The sequence below is a fragment of the Engraulis encrasicolus genome, chromosome 6, assembly GCF_034702125.1.
Source record: "Engraulis encrasicolus isolate BLACKSEA-1 chromosome 6, IST_EnEncr_1.0, whole genome shotgun sequence".
Lineage (NCBI taxonomy): Eukaryota > Metazoa > Chordata > Actinopteri > Clupeiformes > Engraulidae > Engraulis > Engraulis encrasicolus.
The window spans coordinates 13,129,838-13,151,033 of record NC_085862.1 but is presented as its reverse complement, the minus strand read 5'-3'; the positions used below and the strand labels follow the sequence as shown (position 1 = coordinate 13,151,033).

Here is a 21,196-nt window from a genome sequence, read left to right as displayed (position 1 = left end):
CACTAAATCCCCAGCCCACAGGCTGCAGCGCCCCGAAAGGATTATTATTGCTCGTTATAAATGACAGACGTTTTTCCCCCCCTTGTGACGCATAAAGGGCCAAATAGGCTGTTAGAGTGCCTGCGCATTCCTGCGCTTTGTTTGCTAATAGCGCACTAGGCAAGATGTAAGGCGCACTAGTTTTCACATTTTCATTGTCGGCCGTAGACTTGACTACTTGTCAATCACAGTTCAGTTCACGTGGAACTTCTGGAATGCGCATTTTGGCTTTCTGAAAGTGGAATGCTCAGACGCTGCTCGGTGACGTCACAGAGAGGCACGTCAAGTCAACTTCGAATGGCTGGCCCTCGTGTCCTGTGCCCAATGCAGGTAAACATTATTTTCATGCATTCAATAGACCCAGCAGCACATTCACATTATGGATTCGTGAAGTCCGCACAGCCTGCACGGACACACTAGTGCGCGCACTCACCGGCAAGCACACAGAGTGTGCTCCATCCCTCTCTCCCCCTTTCTCTCTCTCCCTCTCCCTCTCTCTCCCTTTCGGTCTCCCCCTCTCCCTTGCATTCAGTCACACAGCTGCAGAGAGAGGGAGAGGGAGAGAGAAAGAGTAGGCAGCGCAACGAGCAGGAGACACCGTCATAAATAGCGGCACACATTCTCACTCGATTTTCTGTGGTGGAACGAGAAGACCTGTTTGTAAGAGAGATTTTTTATTCATTCCAGGACCAAACCGGAGCTGTCACGGAAAGGAATAGGATACCATCGCCTGGCAGTTCCGAAACAACCGGCGACGTTGGACAAAACTAATTCAAGGGTTCTAAAATTCCTTCGCAATAACGGCAAACGGAGAACATGCCTGTTGGGATCTTACAACAACACAGGGATGAGACCACGTTGATTCGTTGCGCTGTCTGAAATGCCTCTCGGTCACCTTCGGAATTAACGGACGACTTGCGCGCGTGCCTCTGACGGATAGGCTTCAAAGCCGCCTCATTATAAACACGTTCGTCTACAGTATTAAAACTGGCATCACAAGCAATAACAACGGCTCCCTCTTGAATCTACAAGCAGCACAGATCAATGAAGAATGCAGGAGCGTTTCGGAGTGCTGTCCACCCGGAGTTAATGAAGTCGGCGGCGATATCATGCGTCTTCTGCCCGACCCCAGCGTGCAGTCACTGCGACTCATATTCCTCCTAATATTCGTCATGGGGGTAGCGCCGTCGCCAGCCCTGACCGCGGGTTGCCCTGACCGCTGTGTGTGCGACGACCAGCTCGTGGTCCAGTGCGCGGGCCAGGATCTCACGCAGTTCCCCTCCGATCTCCCGCTGGCCACGCGGCAACTTATCATATCCAACAACAAGATCGGGGACCTGCCGGCTCTGCAGCTCAACTACCTGTCCGACCTGGTGTACCTGGACTGCAGCAATAACTCGCTCACCGAGATCTCGGAGTCTACGTTCGGCAACCTGCGCAAACTTGCCTATTTGGACCTGTCCTTCAACACTCTGACTCAGATCGAGGACCGGACGTTCGGGCCACTGGCCAGTCTTGTCATGCTCAGAATGACGGACAACCCTGGACTATCAGAGATCCACCCGGATGCTTTCTCTGAAAACGTGGCGCTGCAAGTGCTGGACGTCAGCCGCAACAACCTGACTGCGCTGAACATTAGTTCCCTCATCGCGTTGCCTGCTCTCCGGTCCCTGGGCCTGAGCGGGAACCCCTGGCGTTGTGACTGCGACACAGAGGACCTCTGTCTATGGATTCAGATCGAGGGATTCAAGTTTCAGGGTGAGTAAGCCACGTTTCCCTTTTCATTGTGAGAAGAATGCACATGTACTGAAACACTTCCCAAACCTGTCCAAGAACTTTCCGCGTCTGGAATGGCTCTAATCTTTCTATAAAAGCCCTCCAAAGTGAATTCCCCATAACTATGCACATACACCCCTGCAGTGTTGTACTTCAGGGGCTCAATAGCCAATTGGAGAGAGAGAGAGAGAGAGAGAGAGAGAGAGAGAGAGAGAGAGAGAGAGAGAGAGAGAGAGAGAGAGAGAGAGATGCTCTGTTGAAAGCAGCAAGCAACTATCTTTAGCATATTATCACTTGAGGCTCTGCCATCAGCCAGTTTAATTCCACTTAATTGACCCTGGCCAGTAGCTCTGCAAGTTTGGTTTGCAGCTACACGAGGCCTCCCAAGACTTCTGCTTCCAAAGTGTATTCCAGCAAAATGACAAAATGACACACGATTCAACACCCAAGACATTATCCAAATGGCGTAGCTAATCATCAATGCAAAAATAAATGGGTTTGTCTTGTCGTAGGCCTAATTGAAGTATCAAAGACAGCATGCAATAGTCTCCATGGCATATATCCATACCCCAGGTGGCCGTACCCCCATAGCACTGCAATGCACGGCACCAAATGAAGTATTTTGGATCAGTGTCAAACTATTCCTGCATCGTCCTGAGCACCTTATCTTCACACAGTGGCCTATACTGTATTTATATGCATCGAGAGCATTCAGAAAGTATAAGGAAATTATGTACATGTAGACTTCTATTCAGAGTTATTGTCTTATAGTGTTGTGAGGCCAATAAAACAGGCCTGGACACTTTGCCAAGAAATCGAAAGCGAGCTGGTGCAGTGGAGAGGCTGAGGAGAGAGAGAGGGGAGAGAGAGAGAGAGAGAGAGAGAGAGAGAGAGAGAGAGAGAGAGAGCCGTGGTTGGTGGAAAGAAGCATCGGAGCATGTGTCTCTTAGCTCTAGGTGTCGACTGTACTGTACTTACAGTAATAATGCAGACACAGCCAAACCACCGCATATATATTGTACGTACATGTGCCACCAGTGAACGGAACACATGAAGCACATTCTGCAACATAGAATAGAACACAACAGTAGAATGCAATACAATATAACATATTAGAATAGAATGCATTCCAATGTTGTCACACACACATGAACACCAACCCAATCATGTACCCGGAGGTTGGACATGAAAACCACGGCTTCAATTTGTCAGAAGATTGAAAGTTTAACACAAAAAAAGAAGGAAGGAGGAAAGAAGGGAAAAAACCCCAGAGTTGGGCACATTGTCCTCAGTAGTTCTTTTCTTAATCAAAGTCCCCTACGCTGCTTAGGAGTCTCACAGTGTGTCCACCGAGACCAGATGGCTAATTACGATGATTCTTTTTTTAAGTGGTTCAGAATTAGAAGAAGGGAAGAAAGAGGGTAAAAAAAAGGATGAATTCTGGTGGTGTTATGTAATGCTACCTCTGAGGTCCTCCAGTGCTGCTGCTGCTGCTGCTGCTGCAACATCACAGCTGAAATAGTGTTGCAGTGGGAGTGCATTATGAGCATGCATGTGTGTATGGAAGAGAGGCGGGGGAAAATAGTTTATTCTCACCATGGATGCAGGATGAACAACATGTATTTAATGGGTGTAGGTGTGCGGTGTGTGTGTGTGTGCGAGTGTGTGTCTCTGTATGTGTGTGTGTGTGTGTGTGTGTGTGTGTGTGTGTGTGTGTGTGTGTGTGTGTGTGTGTGTGTGTGTGTGTGTGTGTGTGTGTGTGTGTGTGTGCGCGAGTGCGTGTGTGTGTGTATGTGCTAGAGTGTATATATGCACATGTAAGTTTGAGTATATGTAATGTGATTGGCAGATTTGTGTCTTTGTATGTGTGTGTATGCCCATGTCTATGTATGTACGTGTGTGTGTGTGTGTGTGTGTGTGTGTGTGTGTGTGTGTGTGTGTGTGTGTGTGTGTGTGTGTGTGTGTGTGTGTGTGTGTGTGTGTGTGTGTGTGTGTGTGTGTGTGTTGGAGTGTATATGCACGTGTAAGTTTGAGTATTTGAGTGATTTTGAGTTTGAGTGATTTGTGCAGGTTTGAGTCTTTGTGTGTGTGTGTGTGTGTGTGTGTGTGTGTGTGTGTGTGTGTGTGTGTGTGTGTGTGTGTGTGTGTGTGTGCGTTTCTTAGTAGTACTTAAATAAGTAGTAAGTGGCCAGTGCGGTGGGTGCCAATGTGCATGATTCATGACTCTCACATTTGAACACTTGTGAATGTGAGTCACTCATAATGCTCTTTTCTTTCCCTTTATCTCTCTATATCACACACACACACACTCTCACACACACACACACACACAAGCACGCACGAATGGACGCGTGCACGCACAAACGTGCGTGCATGCACACACACACACACACACACACACACACACACACACACACACACACACACACACACACACACACACACACATTACACACACGTGCGCGCGCACACACACACATTGCACATCACATTAACACACAGCCGTAGTTGGTTTACTGTGTGTGTTCCTGTGTGCTAGTGAAAGTTACGGGGCTCCAGTGCTGACTCCTGCTGCTCGCTCTAATCCGTCGGATGTCTTCATTCCTTTGGGCTGGTGGTCAGGGCTGGACTGGGGGAGAAATAGAGCCTGGGCACTTTTGGGTTAAAGGGGCCCCTCATTAAGTAGCGGTGCAGAACTGACTCACCGGTGGGCCCTGCACCCTATTGGGCCCCTATATTCAGAAATGTAAAGCTGAAAATAGGGGCCGAAACGGGTGCGAGGCCCACCGGGAAATGCCCGCTATGCCAGATCACCAGTCTAGCCCTGCTGGTGGTTGTGGCAGCATTTGGTGTCAGCCGAGTCCAACCCTGGCCTCCAGGAGCCTAAAGCCTTGCACCCCTCATAAGGTCGGAGAGCGGACCAGGAGGTTACCAGACAAGTGCCCTGTAGGAAAATGCACATACGTAACCAAGGTTATCTTTAGACCTGAACTTGGGGTCAGGCTTAAAGGAACTGTCTGCAACCAAATACACTGGCCCCTTAATTCTTTCCTTTCGCCGAGCAGGGGGGAGGATTACGCAGTGAGTTATTTACAAACACACACCCACATGAGGCGGTCACATTGTCTAATCGAGTAAGGCTCAAATGTGAGACATTACGGTAGGCTGCTTTGTCCACAGCTCTGACTTTTGAAGTCACTGACGGATGATATGCCATTTGGTACCTTAGTAGCACAGATAGTAGCAGCAGTGGTGGAACAATTGCACACAGGGCCCAGACCAAGACGCTTATAGGGCCCTCTATACGACTTGCCATAGTCACAATAGGGCCCTCACCACTAATACAGGAGGGCCCTGGGCCCAGGGGCAAATGCCCTGCTTGCCCCTCCTTTATCCACCCCTGAGTAGCAGTCATGTGACTGTGCGTGCTTGCAGGGGTCGCCGATTAAATCATCAAACCAACCAGCGGTGCATATTAATCAGCATTGATCAAGCAATCGCATTGCTGCCATTCATTGCTTATCATCAGCCAAAATACTTGGTAAATTCTGTTCTTTTTTCTTTTTTTTTAGATATTTTTTTTGGTATTTTTAGACTTTATTATGGACAGGACAGTATGAGAGGTAGACAGGAAGTGAATGGGGAGAGAGATGGGGAGGGGTTGGCAAAGAACCCGGACTGGGAATCGAACCCGTGTAAGCCGCATGGCAGGCAAGTGCCCTACCGGATGGCCACGGCAGGGCCGTGAATTCTGTTCTTATATTCCATGCTATATTTCTCTGTGTCTGGTCCTGTTCCTTGAATGCACGCTGTCTCACATGTGCTGTCATATCATTCTGAGCATGCCAGTTGATTCGAAGGTCTTCTGTAACGGAGGCCAACTAGCAGAGTGTGGCGTGGAACGTTAGTAAGCCTCCCTCCCTCCCCAGCTGATTCGAAGGTCTATTGCAGTGCTTCCCAACCTGTTTTGTCTTGCGTGCCACTCTAAGCCTTTTTGCTGTACACTGAGCTCCCCTTAACTCATGATCACACAGTATCTCTTTCTCTATCTCAATGTGTCCATGTGCTTGCACACCCCTAGTAGTACACAAGTCAAGTCAAGTCAAGTCAAGTAGACAGTCCTAGTCCTTGTCTAGAACAAGAGCAGGGTCATCCCACTCAACCTGCAAGAAGCTATGAAGACTCATCTCTTCCAAGAGAGCTCCCCTGCATAACACAACTATCTCTACTCACCTCTAATAATGGGTACTAACAACCGGCACTACACTTCATATACGTCCTCCACTATTTTCTGATTGACACTGCTCTTTATCTGCCGTACATTGTATACTGCTGTACTCTGTACTGACCCCACACTCTCTACTTGTTTGGAATGTCCTCCTTGTAAGTTGCTTTGGTCAAAAGTGTCTTGGTGTAGTGTAATGTACAGTAGCAATGTTGTAAAGCATGTATAAGATGCCTTGTATTGCGCACAGCTGGAGGAGATAGCTGTGTGCCGTAGTGTTGTGAAGCTACTGTAGAGCTGTCTTTAAATTAGCCTACTCTCCCTAATTAGCCTAGATGTTCTCTGTAGAGCACAATGTTCTCCCCTAGATACGGAAATAAGGCAGCGCTTTACACACACACACACACACACACACACACACACACACACACACACACACACACACACACACACACACACACACACACACACGCACGCATGGACGCACCCATGGACGCACGCATGGACGCACGCATGGACGCACACACACACACACACACACACACACACACACACACACACACACACACACACACACACACACACACACACACACACACACACACACACACAGACACACACACACATTCTCCCCTAGATCCTGAAATAATGCAGCGCATCCCTCCCCTGACCTCAAATCCACAGCATCCAGCACCTTAAGTAAGTAAGGATGGCTAGACTGAGACACACACAGAGAGGAGAAAACATGGAGAGAGAGAACAAGAACTACAAACCAGGCAACAGGCAACTCCTTGCAATCGGTACTGTAGCCTACATTTGGAGCGTGCCAGTGGAGCCCAAAAAAGTGCACTTAAAAACAAACATTATAACACGGATGACATATTGTTTGGAAACAAACATATAGAATAGTGTTACTCAACGGGGGCATTACAGCCCCCCCGGGGGGCATTGGGGAGCCCTAGGGGGCGTTGAGAAGGGGCGGGGCTTAGTTCCCATTGGGGGTCATTAGTCTATTTAATTTTTCAATGGCAGGCTTATGATGAGGTCAAGGGGGCGTTGGGAAGCTTATGATGAGGCCAGGGGGCGGTTTTGTTCAAAAAAGGTTGAGAACCACTGATCTAACAGGAAAGGAGACTCCTTACAATGCATGTATACAGTGTGTTATAGAACGTGCTTGCAGATGACAAAAATACCATAGATCAATTTGCTTTTTACATATGCAAGTCTTTGATCAGTTAGTAGCCTACATAGTAGGCGTGGCCTATTCTTCACAGTCTCGTTGTAAGCCTATAACAGTGTTTCTCAACCCTGGGGTGCTGCAGGCCCCCCTCATGGGTGCCGCGGAAACATGGCTGATAAATAAATTATGTAATATAATACATATTTGTGTAAATTAATAAAGTATTGCTTAGTCAGTGGAGTCTTTCATCTGCCATTTACGCACAATAAAGTAAATTTAGGTTGCCCCAGTAAGCTGCAATTTCGAACATAGGTTGTGTGACGTCTCCAAATGTGTTACTTTTCTAAGCTTTTGTGGTATTTGATGCGATGCCATGTTACAGCTTGTTGGTTTGGGGTGCCTTGAAAATTTTCAGGAATTGAAAAGGTGCCTCGCCAAAAAAAAGGTTGAGAAACACTGGCCTATAGGAGGGTAGCCTGGGAAATCCCATGCTGCTTTGCACAATTGTTCCGATCTGAAAGACATATCTCACTTGTGATTAGGTCAGGTGGTAACCGGGCAAATAGGAGGGGTGACATGATAGTTAATCAAATGATGTGATTTAGTGTAACCTTTTCGACGCATGATGCAACAATGTAACACACGACGGGCTCCCTACAGTTGGTCACTTACTGTACATACACGTATGAAGGAGTTTTTCTCGCAGATGGCAAAACAGAGCCTCATTTATTTACAACATTAAACACAAGTGCTAGTGAAGTGAAGTGAAAGCCCAACTGGGAAACTCCAACTCCCACTGTCAAGTGTTCACTGCACACTGCACACAATGAAATTGCATTTATGCCACAAGGGGGCAGCCCTCAGTGGCGCCCCTAGGGAGCAGTGCGGCGGGACGGTACCATGCTCAGGGTACCTCTGTCATGGAGGAGGATGGGGGAGAGCACTGGTTAATTACTCCCCTCAACAACCTGGCGGTTCGGGAGTTGAACCGGCAACCTTTGGGTTACAAGTCTGACACCCTAACCACTTACCTATGACTGCCCTAAAAGGATGTGATGAGACAGTAAGATGTTGCTCATCCTTTTTATTATGTGACTGACCGTGCATTGCAGATTCCAGACACAACATCCACACCCCCGGGGGAATACATTTGTTTATTTATTGAGCAGATTGTGTGTGTTTGATCTGGACAAGACGACTGAACTGTGTGTGAAAAGCAGCAACCTTATTTATGGCGTCACAATAACCTCCCAGTAGGATCTGATGAAATTGAAACCGTTGCAGATGCTGGTCAGATGGACCAAGCCAGAGACTAATATTAAAGGGTAACTTCAGCCAATTTCAACATGCAGTTTCTGTAATGCTCACACTACCATGGACTTGTCAATACCTGAGATTTTTTTCATTTTCTTCAGCCTTTCCCAAGATCCTGGTCATTGTAATGGGGGCAGGTGTTTGTTTACATTAAAAAAAAAACATCTTGATTTATTCCCAAAAATGCCCAAAAGGTTATGCAACATCAGTAGACAAGTAGCAAACAGCGATACCTTTTGGGAAAATATTTGGAGTAGGCCTATGTTAAAGCGATGGTTCGGAGTAGAATCACCCTAATGCCATTTGAACCGTGACACCCATCCACCTTTACACCCGAAGTGTTTTCTGCCGCAGGCTTACATCAACAGAGTTGCCGTGTTATTCGATGTTTATTCCGGTTAGCTTGACTCAAGCGCATATGGATACTGGGCACCGTCTCCAAACTTTCCCCACAAAAATAACATGTCATGACACCAAACTTCTGCAGTAGCACAAATATGGTCTGTACTCACGAAACGAAGCATTTGGAAGTTTGGAAATAGTCCAGGAGTTTATTATTATCAACACAAGCCGAATAGCTTCTCTGCTGCTAAAGCTGCGCCAACGTTACTTCCGTCATCTAAGACAAGCATGTAAGAGTCCTCAACGAAGCTCATAATATGCACAATGAAAAGTGAATTCAGCATCAGTATTGATAACGAAAATCATTGTCTAATTGATAGTAGGTAAGATTTGAAATATCTTTTAAGTATTTCCTTGAAAATATAAGCCTTAATCACAATTCAGTGAAAACTTTTTTAACACTCTCGTCTGGAAGTTTGTTGAAGACTTTTACGGGCTTGTCTCATATGACGGAAGTAACGTTGGCACAGCTTTAGCAGCAGAGAAGCTATTCAGCTTGTGTTGATAATACTAAACTCCTGGACTATTTCCAAACTTCCAAATGCTTCGTTTCGTGAGTACAGACCATATTTGTGCTACTGCAGAAGTCTGGTGTAATGACATGTTATTTTTGTGGGGAAAGTTTGGAGACGGTGCCCAGTATCCATATGCGCTTGAGTCAAGCTAACCGGAATAAACATCGAATAACACGGCAACTCTGTTGATGTAAGTCTGCGGCAGAAAACACTTCGGGTGTAAAGGTGGATGGGTGTCACGGTTCAAATGGCATTAGGGTGATTCTACTCCGAACCATCGCTTTAAGATTTTTTTAAATGTAAACAAAAGCTGCCCCCATTAGAATAGCTTATATCTCGGAAAGGACTGAGCCAAAAAATGCAGCATCACCGGGTACTGACAAGTTAAGGGTAGCGTGAGCAATACAACAGCACATTGAAATTGGCAGGAGTGCTCCTTTAAAATCTTTGTTGCAAAACGGTGTATATACATTTTGGTATTGGCCATTCCATTGCACTGTATTGCATAATGCATTTTATATAGGTTTAAAAAGTATATTCTCAAAATATTTGAATGGCAAGAATTCACACATAGATTATACAGCAGGACTTCTGCATTTCATCTTAGTTATGCTTCCCAATGGTTCATTTTGTAGTGCTGGCACTATATCAGATTTGTGCCTGTTCATTGCACCATTTTGCACATCTGAAACATCACACAAGACTACCACAATTGTAAAGAGCTGGAAGACTCAGAGGCACCTTGAAAATATTGTGTTCGTTTTTCTAACCAATAGGGACTTTGGATTGGAGTCAATTAAATTGCTCTCTTTGTACCATCTATCAATGACGTCATCATTTAGTGAGGGACCTGTCAGCTTACGCTCTACTCTGGGCTTTCCTACGGGTGTGCTGATGTAACGTAGGGGTAATGGTAGAGCAGTGGTTCCCAAACTGGGGGCCAGGACTCCTACGGGGGTCGTGGAGGTACTAAAGGGTGGGTCACAGACAAAAGGGACTTGTATTCACTTGTATGGTTAATAGATATACAGTATTTGCTGATTTTATTAGTGCACAAACTATTAATGGAAAATCTGGACCATTTTTTTTTGTCCATTAATATTGCTAGATTTTCCATTACTAGTTTGCCTGCTAAGGATTAGGGTTAGGTATTGCTAAAAAATACATTGTTAGGCGAAAATATTTCCAAGTCCAAAAGGGGTTCCCCGCTGAAAAAGTTTGGCAACTGTGTCGGATGATGAAAGCAGTGCTCCACAATACAAGTCAGCCGCTCAATTTAATGGAGTAGTTTCTTTCCTGCACCCGTGAAAACACGCTCGCTTCCCCATTGCCAAATGGCAGATGCTTTAAAACAGGATTTAGGCCTATCTCATTTTGTGCCACTGTTTTTCGTTAATAAGCTTGTTTGGTTGTAAGCTATTACTACGGCAGTAAGAATTGGGGCAGGACTGAGAGAAATAAGCAGTTTCAAAACCAACTTAACAACCCCTCTGAATTAAACCGTGCGTTTTCTCACTCTCTTTATGTCATAACAGTCTGTTAAAAATATACCTTGTTATTCTGAGGCAGTTGCCCTAAAATCTCCTTTTAAATCTCAGAATATAAATATATTCCTCTCAACATTTTCACAGTGTGAGCTGGCAGAGGGATCCGCAAGTAAAAAGAGGGGGAAAAAAAGAAATGTTTTCTCCATGCGGTAAATAAATGAGCGTGTGGTGTGGGGGTCCACCTGAGCTACCTGACCCTAAAGTTATCTGCGTGGTAGGAGTATATGTCCTCTCCCTTCATAGAGAACTATCATAAACCAATCTTTTGATTGTACTTTCCAGCTCTGTCACATAAAAAAATATTTAAAGCATCCAGGAAAATGGAAAATGAGCTAGCTTTTTGGTGCAGTGTTAATAGCTGGGTGTTTTTTTGTGAGCAGCAGTGCTTGAAAGGTACTTTCACAAGTGCATGTTGTGTATAATCGTAACAGATAGCCTATTAACAAGAGTAATGGCATGATATTTCATGTTGGCTACATAAGGGGTCTGACACACCAAGGCGGTAAAGCGGCGCGGAACGGCCACGGTTTTTACCGGCGTCAGTGAAAATACATTGAAACCTATCTGTCCTTACACACCAACCGGCGGTAGTCGGGCGTCAGCGGCGCGGGAGCCGGCTCCGCGCCGCGCTGCATTTGGAAAATAGAACTCGAGCGTATTTTTCACGCCGGCGACCGGCGGTGTCTCATTCAAATGAATGGCAAAGTAGCATGCTAGCTTTGGCTGTGGCTAGGGTTTTGAATAGGACTGGCCGCGCACGCCGACGCTGTCAGTGTGAAAGGCAGAGAAAAACACGCCGGCCAAAAGACCGCGCTCGTCCCGTGACCGTTCCGTTCCGCCTTGGTATGTTTTGGCCCTAACAGCTTGATCACCTGCGCAACATAGCCTACTTATTCTGAAGATCACTTCTAACGATGAGTTTTTTTTTATCATGCAGACACAGCCTTGACCTCTTTCCCTTAATAAAACAGCTGCTAACGCCCCCTTGTCATTTTCATAAGCATTCCAACGCCCCCATGTCCTTTTCATAAGCATTCCAACGCCCCCTTGAGCTCATCATAAGCCTGCTAACTCCCCCCTTAAAAATTAAACAAAAATAATATAATGCCCCTCAATGGTAATTGAGCACCCCACCCCCCCACTCCACACACACACACACACACACACACACACACACACACACACACACACACACACACACACACACACACACACACACACACACACACACACACACACACACACACACACACACACACACACACAGCTGTATCCTCCTCTAGGTCTGCCTAATGTCCCAATAGGGGCTGTAGAGCTCTGGTTGAGAAGCACTATTGTAAAACATGTCTTGTTGTTTTGGTTTTTTGCGTATCCTATTTTTCTAAGTAGATCGGCAGCTATGGTGGCGAGTGCGACTGTCTCTCCCCAATGTGTCTCTTCACCAGTGTGAGAGTGTTAAAGTGGAATCATTATTTCCCCTGGGTGCTGTCCGTCTGTCTCCACCGGGCTTTTTCTCTCCAGCAGGCCTACACACACACAAACACACACACAGACACACACACACTCACGCACGCGCGCGCACACACACACACACACACACACACACACACACACACACACACACAGACACACACACCCAGCTGCACTGGCTGTGTACTAATGCAGCCAATAAGAATGCAGGTCTCATCTATCATCTATCACCCAAAGACTCACCAGCACACACACACACACACGCACGCACGCACGCACGCACGCACGCACGCACGCACGCACGCACGCACGCACGCACGCACGCACGCACGCACGCACGCACGCACGCACACACACACACACATGCGCACACACCACAAGCACTCACACCCTGTGGGTCAGTCTTTGAGAAAGAGAAGTGTGTGGAAATGAGCCCACTAACCAAGTGACTGGCCGCTCAGTCAGGACCTCAGCTCCATTTTGTCCCTGTTCCTATCTTCTTGTTTACGGCCACCAGATTTGGGATTAGTATTCGGGTTGGTAGGCAGGCAGTGGGGCGCACGCTTGGCTTGGCTGGGTACTGGCTGACTTGTGGCGCGGACACGGAATATTGCAGACGGAGGGAGCGGAGGGCTGAAACCGCAACAGAGGCTGGATGACTCGGTCATAACCCAGAGACAACCACACACACACACGCACACACTCTCTCTCTCTCTCTCTCTCTCTCTCTCTCTCTCTCTCTCTCTCTCTCTCTCTCTTTCTCTCTCTCTCACACACACACACACACACACACACACACACACACACATTCTCCTCACCTCTTGTTTGGCCTGTGTGTGTGTGTGTGTTTGCCTGTGTTCTGTGTGTGTGCGTGCATGCGTGTGTGTGTGTGTGTTTCTGTGTGTGTACTGTGTGTACATGTGTGTGTGTGTGTGTGTGTGTGTTTGCCTGTGTTCTGTGTGTGTGCGTGCATGCGTGTGTGTGTGTGTGTTTCTGCGTACATGTGTGTGTGCATGCGTGCGTGCGTGTGTGTAAGTTATGTGTGTGTTCTGGTGAGTCACGTCTCTCGGCCCGCCACTGCAGAGATGTCCTTTCCTTCTCATCAGCCATTAATCCGCGCTTAATGAAGCCTGCGCATCGTACATACGACTTCATGAATGTTTTAGGGTGCCGACATGTGATCTATGGTGTTTAAGGTATTAAAGCATGCAGGCAGGGACACTGCAGGCAGGGCCATGTAAAGAGATCTCGGTGTATGTGGTTGCTTGGCCACTGCCAGGTTTAGCCCCAGATCAGGATCGATTACTTTAACGTAATCCCACTGATAGCTGTTAAGAAGCGGGAGGCACGGTGTTAAACTATTTGTGTTTTTTTTTTACGTAAGCGGTTCACTTTTTTGGAGGGATCGAGTGCAACACACTATACTGCCCTACAAAACAAGAACGCAGTAACTCTGAAAACGGCAAACTGAGAAAAAAGGCTTCAAAGTTTCCTATATGGCGCGACAACTGTGTTGTCGGTAAAGTGGTGGTGGCACTTCCTGGTAATGCTTTTTTAGGATAGAAATTAAATGCACACAAACCGTACTACTCAAAACTGTCTACTCCCAAATCAATAATTTTTTTCGACCATTTTGAGTTACGGCGTTCTTGTTTTGCACGGCAGTATAGTTCGGTCAACCTTTCGTAACTTTTTGGTATTGACTAAGTGTCCAGTGTGGAATGCTTGTATACGTATGTGTGTCCTTAAGATGTTTTGTCTTGTATGAGTGGAGATCAAACCAAATCTACCTTTGGGTACTAATAAAGTTATCTAATCTAAACTTATCTTAACCTTCAAGAGTGGGGTTGAACTTTATATAAAAGGAATGTGTTCTATAACAATTCAAAATTCTGAAATTCCAAAATATATTGTATGGAGCTGAAAATTCTGTAGAACTTTCATTGTCCGAACGTCCCTGTCACACTGGTGTGACGATAACACCTTTCAAAATATCTCATGAGTGAGAAAGTAACTTACGTTATCAGTCACTACTGTGATGACAAGTTGTTCTACACAGGTGTGTCTTAGTTGGATTAGGTTGTGTCAACACAGTAGAATAGAGGAGAATAGAACAGGAGCAGTCATGGCAGGGCAGGGCAGTCATGGGTAAGTGGTTAGTGCATCAGACTTGTAGCCCAAAGGTTGCCAGTTCGACTCCTGACCCACCAGGTGTGGGGTGTAATTAACCAGTGCTCTCCCCCATCCTCCTCCATGACTGAGGTACCCTGAGCATGGTACCGTCCCACCGCACTGCTCCCTTGGGGCGCCATTGGAGGCTGCCCTCTTTGCACGGGAAAGGCACAAATGCAATTTCGTTGTGTGCAGTAAGCACTGTGTACTGTGGAGTGCTGTGTCACAATGACAATGGGAGATGGAATTTCCCAGTTACCAGTTGAGCTTTCACTGCCACAGTAGTCAGAAGAACACACCTCTTGCTGTTTGTTGACGTCACTGACCTGAATATAACATTGGTTGATGTCTATGTTAAGTTATCTCGGAAGGATTCGTTTTCGGGTCTGTGCCTCTTAGTAGGCAAACCAATGAGAAATGTACACATAATGCACTTGTGAAATAGCCCGTTGCTGATTTACCAAATTTGAAATAGCCTCTTTCCTTGTATTTTTATTGTCATGATTTTTATTTAGGCATAACTTAGTTTCTCTATTTTGGGCTAAAACCAAAATTCATTCAACTGCCACAACTGAACACACTGTGGATTGATTACCAAGACCATTCATCCAACTTTCCAAAACAACTAGGCCTACTGTGTGCATATCATCCTACAAAGTACTACAAAACCTACAATCTATTGCAGAGTAGAGTTGAGTTGAGCAGAATACAATCTTTTTATGAATCCTGAAGGAAATTAAGGTGTCTATCAGCTTACAGAAATACACAAATACAAAAATACACAAAGACCTAATACACATTATTGCACATTGCAGTGAGTAAACATATAGCACACACTCATCAGGCATGTGACTTCATATGGTAGCCCTTTATGCTAATGGCTACTGTATTGCTAACCCGTCTTTGTCATCATACTGCCTTAAGCAATTGGCTACTAAAAATAGCAAATCACTTCTCTTGGAATTAAGGCAAAGCAGCATACATGTTCTCTAGACCCCAAAGGTCAACGTGCAGGCGATCTATTTCATATTCTCTTCAACTCCCTATCCTGTTTATCATTACAGTGAACTGGGAAGTGACCTGTTTGGTTGTAGAGAAGGCCTAAGCCACATTCACATCATAGGTGACCTGTTTGGATATAGCGAAGACCAAAGCCATGTCCATGTCATAAGTGACCTGTTTGTAGTAAAGACCTAAGCCTCGTTCATATCATAGATTACCTGTTTGGTTATAGTGAAGACCTCTATAATATTGTGTATTTAGCATTTTTGTTTAAATGCTGGTAATATATGCTGTCCCTTTTTTAAAATAAATAAACTTGTAAAAACGTATAACATGTCATAAGTGACCTGTTTGGTAGTAAATACCTAAGCCTCGTTCATTTCACAAGTGACCTGTTTGTAGTAGAGACCTCATGTCATACAAGCAGGTGGTATGTTTGGTTGTAGTGAAGACTGAAGCCATTTCCATGCCATAGGTGACTTGTTTGGTTGTAGTGACGGCCTAAGCTATGTATGTCCATGTCATATGTAGGTGGCATGTTTGATAATGGTGTGTGTTAGGCCTATTGTATGTCAGGCCTATGTTGACTTGTTGAACTGTGGCAGTGTCATATTTGACCTTTTTATTTATGTCCATCCACGTGCTATAGCGCCTTAGGTGACATGCTTGAGGTTTGGTTTTGATACAGTAAGGAACTAAATCGTCATAGATGACATGCTTGGTTATGGTGAGGAGCTAAGCCTTGTCCGTACATGCCAGAGGTGCTCTTGTTTGCTTGCTGTTTATTAAGCCCTGCTGATTGCCATTCTGCCGTAGCCATGTCTTACCATACTCTCTTACTAAAATTATCTTGCCTGAAATTCATGGATGACCTGTTGTGTTAGCAGCACTACCATAGACGCCCTGGTGTAGTTGTGTTAGCACTAGGCTATCATAGATTCCTTGTTGTAGTTGTGTTAGCAGCACTACCATAGACGTCCTGGTGTAGTTGTGTTAGCACTAGGCTACCATAAATGCCCTGTTGTAGTTGTGTTAGCAGCACTACCATAGACGCCTTGCTGTAGTTGTGTTAGCACTAGGCTACCATAAATGCCCTGTTGTAGCTGTGTTAGCGCTATTGTAGACGTCCTGGTATAGTTGTGTTAGCACTAAGCTTAATATTCATAAAACTCTACCAGCTGCCCTGTTGTAGTTGTGGAAGCGCTACCATAGACGCCTTGTTATAGTTGTGTTAGCAGCACTACCATAGACGCCTTATTGTAGTTAGTTGTGTTAGCGCTATTATAGATGCCCTGTTGTAGTTAGTTGTGTTAGCGCTACCATAGATGCCCTGTTGTAGTTAGTTGTGTTAGCGCTACCATAGATGCTCCGTGGTAGTTGTTTTATAACTACCTTAGATGGCATGTTTTAGTTGTGTTTGCACTAGCATAGACATCCGGTTGTAGTTGTGTTAGCACTAGGCTACCATAGATGCCCTGTTGTAGTTGTTTTAGAACTACCTTAGATGGCATGTTTTAGTTGTGTTAGCACTAGGCTACCATAGACGCCCTGTTGTAGTTGTGTTAGCGCCACTGCTGCTTTAGCTGCTACTGCCACTGCTGTTGCTGTGCTGGCTGTGCCATGTGATGTAATACTGCTCTCTGCTTCAGCTAGCACTGCTTGTCGCTTCAGAGTGAGCAACAGAGCAAGAATGAATGTGAGGGAGTGTGAAAGAGAGAGAGGGAGAGAATGAGGGAGGGAGAGAGCGAGGGAGAGAGGGATAGAGGGGGCGATGCACTCGGCAGGTGATACGGTTCGCCTCTGTCAGCACTTTTCACAGCTTTGATTGGCAGCCGGGCGCTGCAACGTTGTCTGCTTAATTGCTTTCGTCTGTGCCAACGTCCCACTCACTACCATAGGTGGGTTGGAGAGGAGGAGGACGAGGTGGAGGAGGAGAGGATAGGAGAGGAGTAGGAGTAGGAAGAGGAGGTGGAGGAGGAGAGGAGAGGAGGAGGAAGAGGAAGAGGAAAGGAGGAGGAGAAGAGGGGGAAGGAGAGGAGAGGAGGAGAGGAAGAGGAAGAGGACAGGAGACGTGGGTAGGAGAGGAGGAGGTGGAGAGGAGAGGAAGAGGAATGGAGGAGGAAGAGGAGGAGGAAGAGTAAAGGATAGGAGAGGAGGAGGAAGAGTAAAGGATAGGAGAGGAGGAGGAAGAGATGAGGGGGAAGGGGAGGATAAGAGAAAGAGGAGGAGAGGAGAAGAGAGGAGAGGATGAGGAAGAGGAGAAGAGGACGAAGGAGAGGAGAGGAGGAGGAGTAGAGGAGAAGAGAGTATAGGGGAGAGAAGAGAAGGGGAGAGAGGAGGAGGAGTAGAGGAGGTTAGGGCAGGGCAGAAGCAGAGGAGGAGAACAGAAAAGGGTAGAGCAGGGCAGTAGCAGAGCAGGAGGAGAAGGGTAGGAGGAGGGGGAGCGGCTGGCCGGGTGCAAAAGCAGTGAGCAACTTTGTCCACCTGTCATGCAGACGAGCCAACTAGAACAAATGGGAAGGAACAGGGCGATATGAGGGACACGCTCGCGACCATTTATTCACGCCATCTCGCCCGCGCCACGCACGCCATGACAGTTCAGGCTGCAGGGGCTGCTCTGGCTCTCTCATTAGTGCAGCGACTCTGTTGAGTCCAATGTCAGTGGCACTCGTCTGTGCCCCCGTTTAGGAAGCTAGAAGACACAACTGCTTGGTTTGTTTAGGGCGGCTTACGCCATCCTCGGAAATCTCAAATTGCCATTCATATATGCACTGATATGCAGATTGTGGATTGCAGAGGAGGGGTGACACTTAAGGGTACCTCCACCAGCCACCCCTGAGACCCCCAGAGATTCTTGCAGTGTTTCGTTAAGGCAACTGGCTAAGTCGTCCAAATAAAGCCATAAAGTTAGCATAGCCCTGTGAAGATTGAGATCTTCACTGTTTTAAAACACACATTTTATCTGCTTTTCTTTCTGCATATGTTTTTAAATGCTGTTTTAAAACTGTTTATTTTGAACTTGTTTTAACAGCATTTTATGTAGTGCATTTGGTTTTGTGATTTTAACCTGCTTGTGTAACTGACTTGGGTAATTGAAATTGGTGGTAATTGGATGCAGGTGTGGAGCTGATTGATTGATTGTAACTGTTGAACTGATTGCCACACCACTCACCTGCCTTTAAAAGCTCCTCCCTTTCAGTTGCAAGAAGAGAGACTGTTAGCAAGCAGCAATGTTGTGGTTTTAACTTTGAAGATCAAATTAAAGATCCTAAATACAAGCCTGTTTTACCCTCTGATTTTAAAATGCACAACCGAGAAGGACCAACTTTCTCACATATGGTGGCAGCGGTGGGATAATTTCCTCTAGCTGAGTGGAGGAGCCCACAGAGTTTTAAAGAGTTTTAGAGACACTGTGTTCGATGAGATTGGCCGGTTGGAGACCTGTCTGGACCAGGATCATGGGAGGAGAAGGAGCCCAAGAGAAGCAGCCGATGACCGGACAGAGCTGACTTAGGGGTTCGTGTTTGGAGACTGCTGTGAATCAGGTGAAGCAGTGACTCCAGAATTGCTGTGTCTTGCTGGGGTGGCCGGAGCCTAAATGAGAGGAGCAGTTTGGTAACCCCCTGTTGCTGTGTTGAGCCTGGAGGGGAGCTGCTGCCATGCCTGGAGACGACAGTGGAGGACCAGGACTTCCAAGAAAGGACCAGTCTGCAGCCGGAGAGATGGCAGCTGCGTTGAGGCCCCGGAATCTGCCAGGTGTGCAGAGGGCAAGCAGTGAATGCAGGTGGTCAGGGAGCCTGGAGAGTGCCTCAGTTGGGGCAATGCACTGGTGCGAGTGCAGCCCAAGAAGGACAATGATCCTGGTGGTTATGATGGACAGTGTTCTAAAGTGACTCTTTTAAAACGTGATGTTATTTTGTGCATTTTAATCACCACGCTTGAAACTACGTTTGCAAGCTTTTTAGAAGGGGAGGGTAATGTGAAGATTGAGATCTTCACTGTTTTAAAACACACATTTTATCTGCTTTTCTTTCTGCATATGTTTTTAAATGCTGTTTTAAAACTGTTTATTTTGAACTTGTTTTAACAGCATTTTATGTACTGCATTTGGTTTTGTGATTTTAACCTGCTTGTGTAACTGGCTTGGGTAATTGAAATAGGTGGTAATTGGATGCAGGTGTGGAGCTGATTGATTGATTGTAACTGTTGAACTGATTACCACACCACTCACCTGCCTTTAAAAGCTCCTCCCTTTCAGTTGCAAGAAGAGAGACTGTTAGCAAGCAGCAATGTTGTGGTTTTAACTTTGAAGATCAAATTAAAGATCCTAAATACAAGCCTGTTTTACCCTCTGATTTTAAAATGCACAACCGAGAAGGACCAACTTTCTCACAAGCCCCATAATGCAAGCCATACCTCCCGTGGCACGCTGTGATAGTCATTGAAAAGTTAACTACCATAGTACTACAGCACTATGACATAACAGAGGACCTTTAGTTATGCACTATGACTTGGTCATTGCCATTCTGGTAACAGCAAATGTATAATGGCGTGTCTTAACGGGTTGATAGTTAAACGAGTAATTAAAGGGTAAATGAGAACTCCCTCCATTGCCAAAGTAGTCTCTTTACTGGGGTGATAACCAGACTTAAAAGTTTGCATTTATCAGTACAGTACCCATTAGGCTTCCCGGTAGATGGGGAAAATGGATTCATTAGTTAAAATGCAGTGCCAAATATTCGAAATGACCTTGTTTGACCAGCCCAATTCAAACAGGTGATCATTCAACCGACCAAGTGGTGCCTTGCTCAAGGGCTCTTTGACCATGGATGGAGGTGTAGGAAGAATTAAGGGCGGGATTCAACCCTTACTGCAAATCTGCAACCCTGTTATCCACAGCAACTGCCTAACCATTACACCACGGCTGCCCATTTTACTGCCTGTACGTAACATAATTGGGTAAGAGAGTCAAGCTTTCGCTACACAGCATGGCAGGCTAAGCTTCATCGTGTGCTACTGTACTGTATGTACGATACAGCTTCATTAGCAGAAAGAAAACAGTAAGAAACACTTGCTTCTGTTCGCATTGTAGCCTAGTGCTGTTGCCATGGTGGAAGTTTTATGTAAAGGAAAGGAATCATTTCTTTGTTTGACTTTTTTTTCAAAACGATGTGGTAACTTATGTTGATTGAAGTGCAGTGTGAACGTATGGCCGCGAACGTTTAATCCTGGTCCATAGGAGGAGTGTTGGAAGAAAAGCATCCAAATGTCACATAGTGTCAACAAAGGAGCAATTTCATGTTCTTCTCATCTGGTGCGTCATCGGGAGATGGAAAAAATACTCCTCATACTCTGAGGAGTCTTCACACAGACTCTTCACATGCCCATTTCACCTGGGTCTCTTGTCAATTGAATTGTCGATTAATTGTGATTAATGTTTTTTAATCGATTAATGCATTGATCGATTAAAGTCGATTAATCAATTAATCACTTGCATCCCTAGTCCCTGGATGATGTGCAGCTGATTAAAGAAACCTGTTGACCACGAAACCCC

At 45.9% G+C, this 21,196-nt stretch overlaps 1 protein-coding gene across 1 annotated transcript in view; it reads left to right on the top strand.

The window, feature by feature from the left end:
* The first annotated feature begins 261 nt into the window (after positions 1-261).
* LOC134450720 (leucine-rich repeat-containing protein 52-like) overlaps positions 262-21,196 on the top strand; it is an 87,474-nt gene continuing 66,539 nt past the window's right edge. The window contains exons 1-2 of the mRNA XM_063200667.1: positions 262-369; positions 727-1,797. Of these exons, the coding sequence (XP_063056737.1) occupies positions 1,149-1,797 (649 nt within the window). The 5' untranslated portion in view covers positions 262-369; positions 727-1,148. The remainder of the gene's footprint in view (positions 370-726; positions 1,798-21,196) is intronic.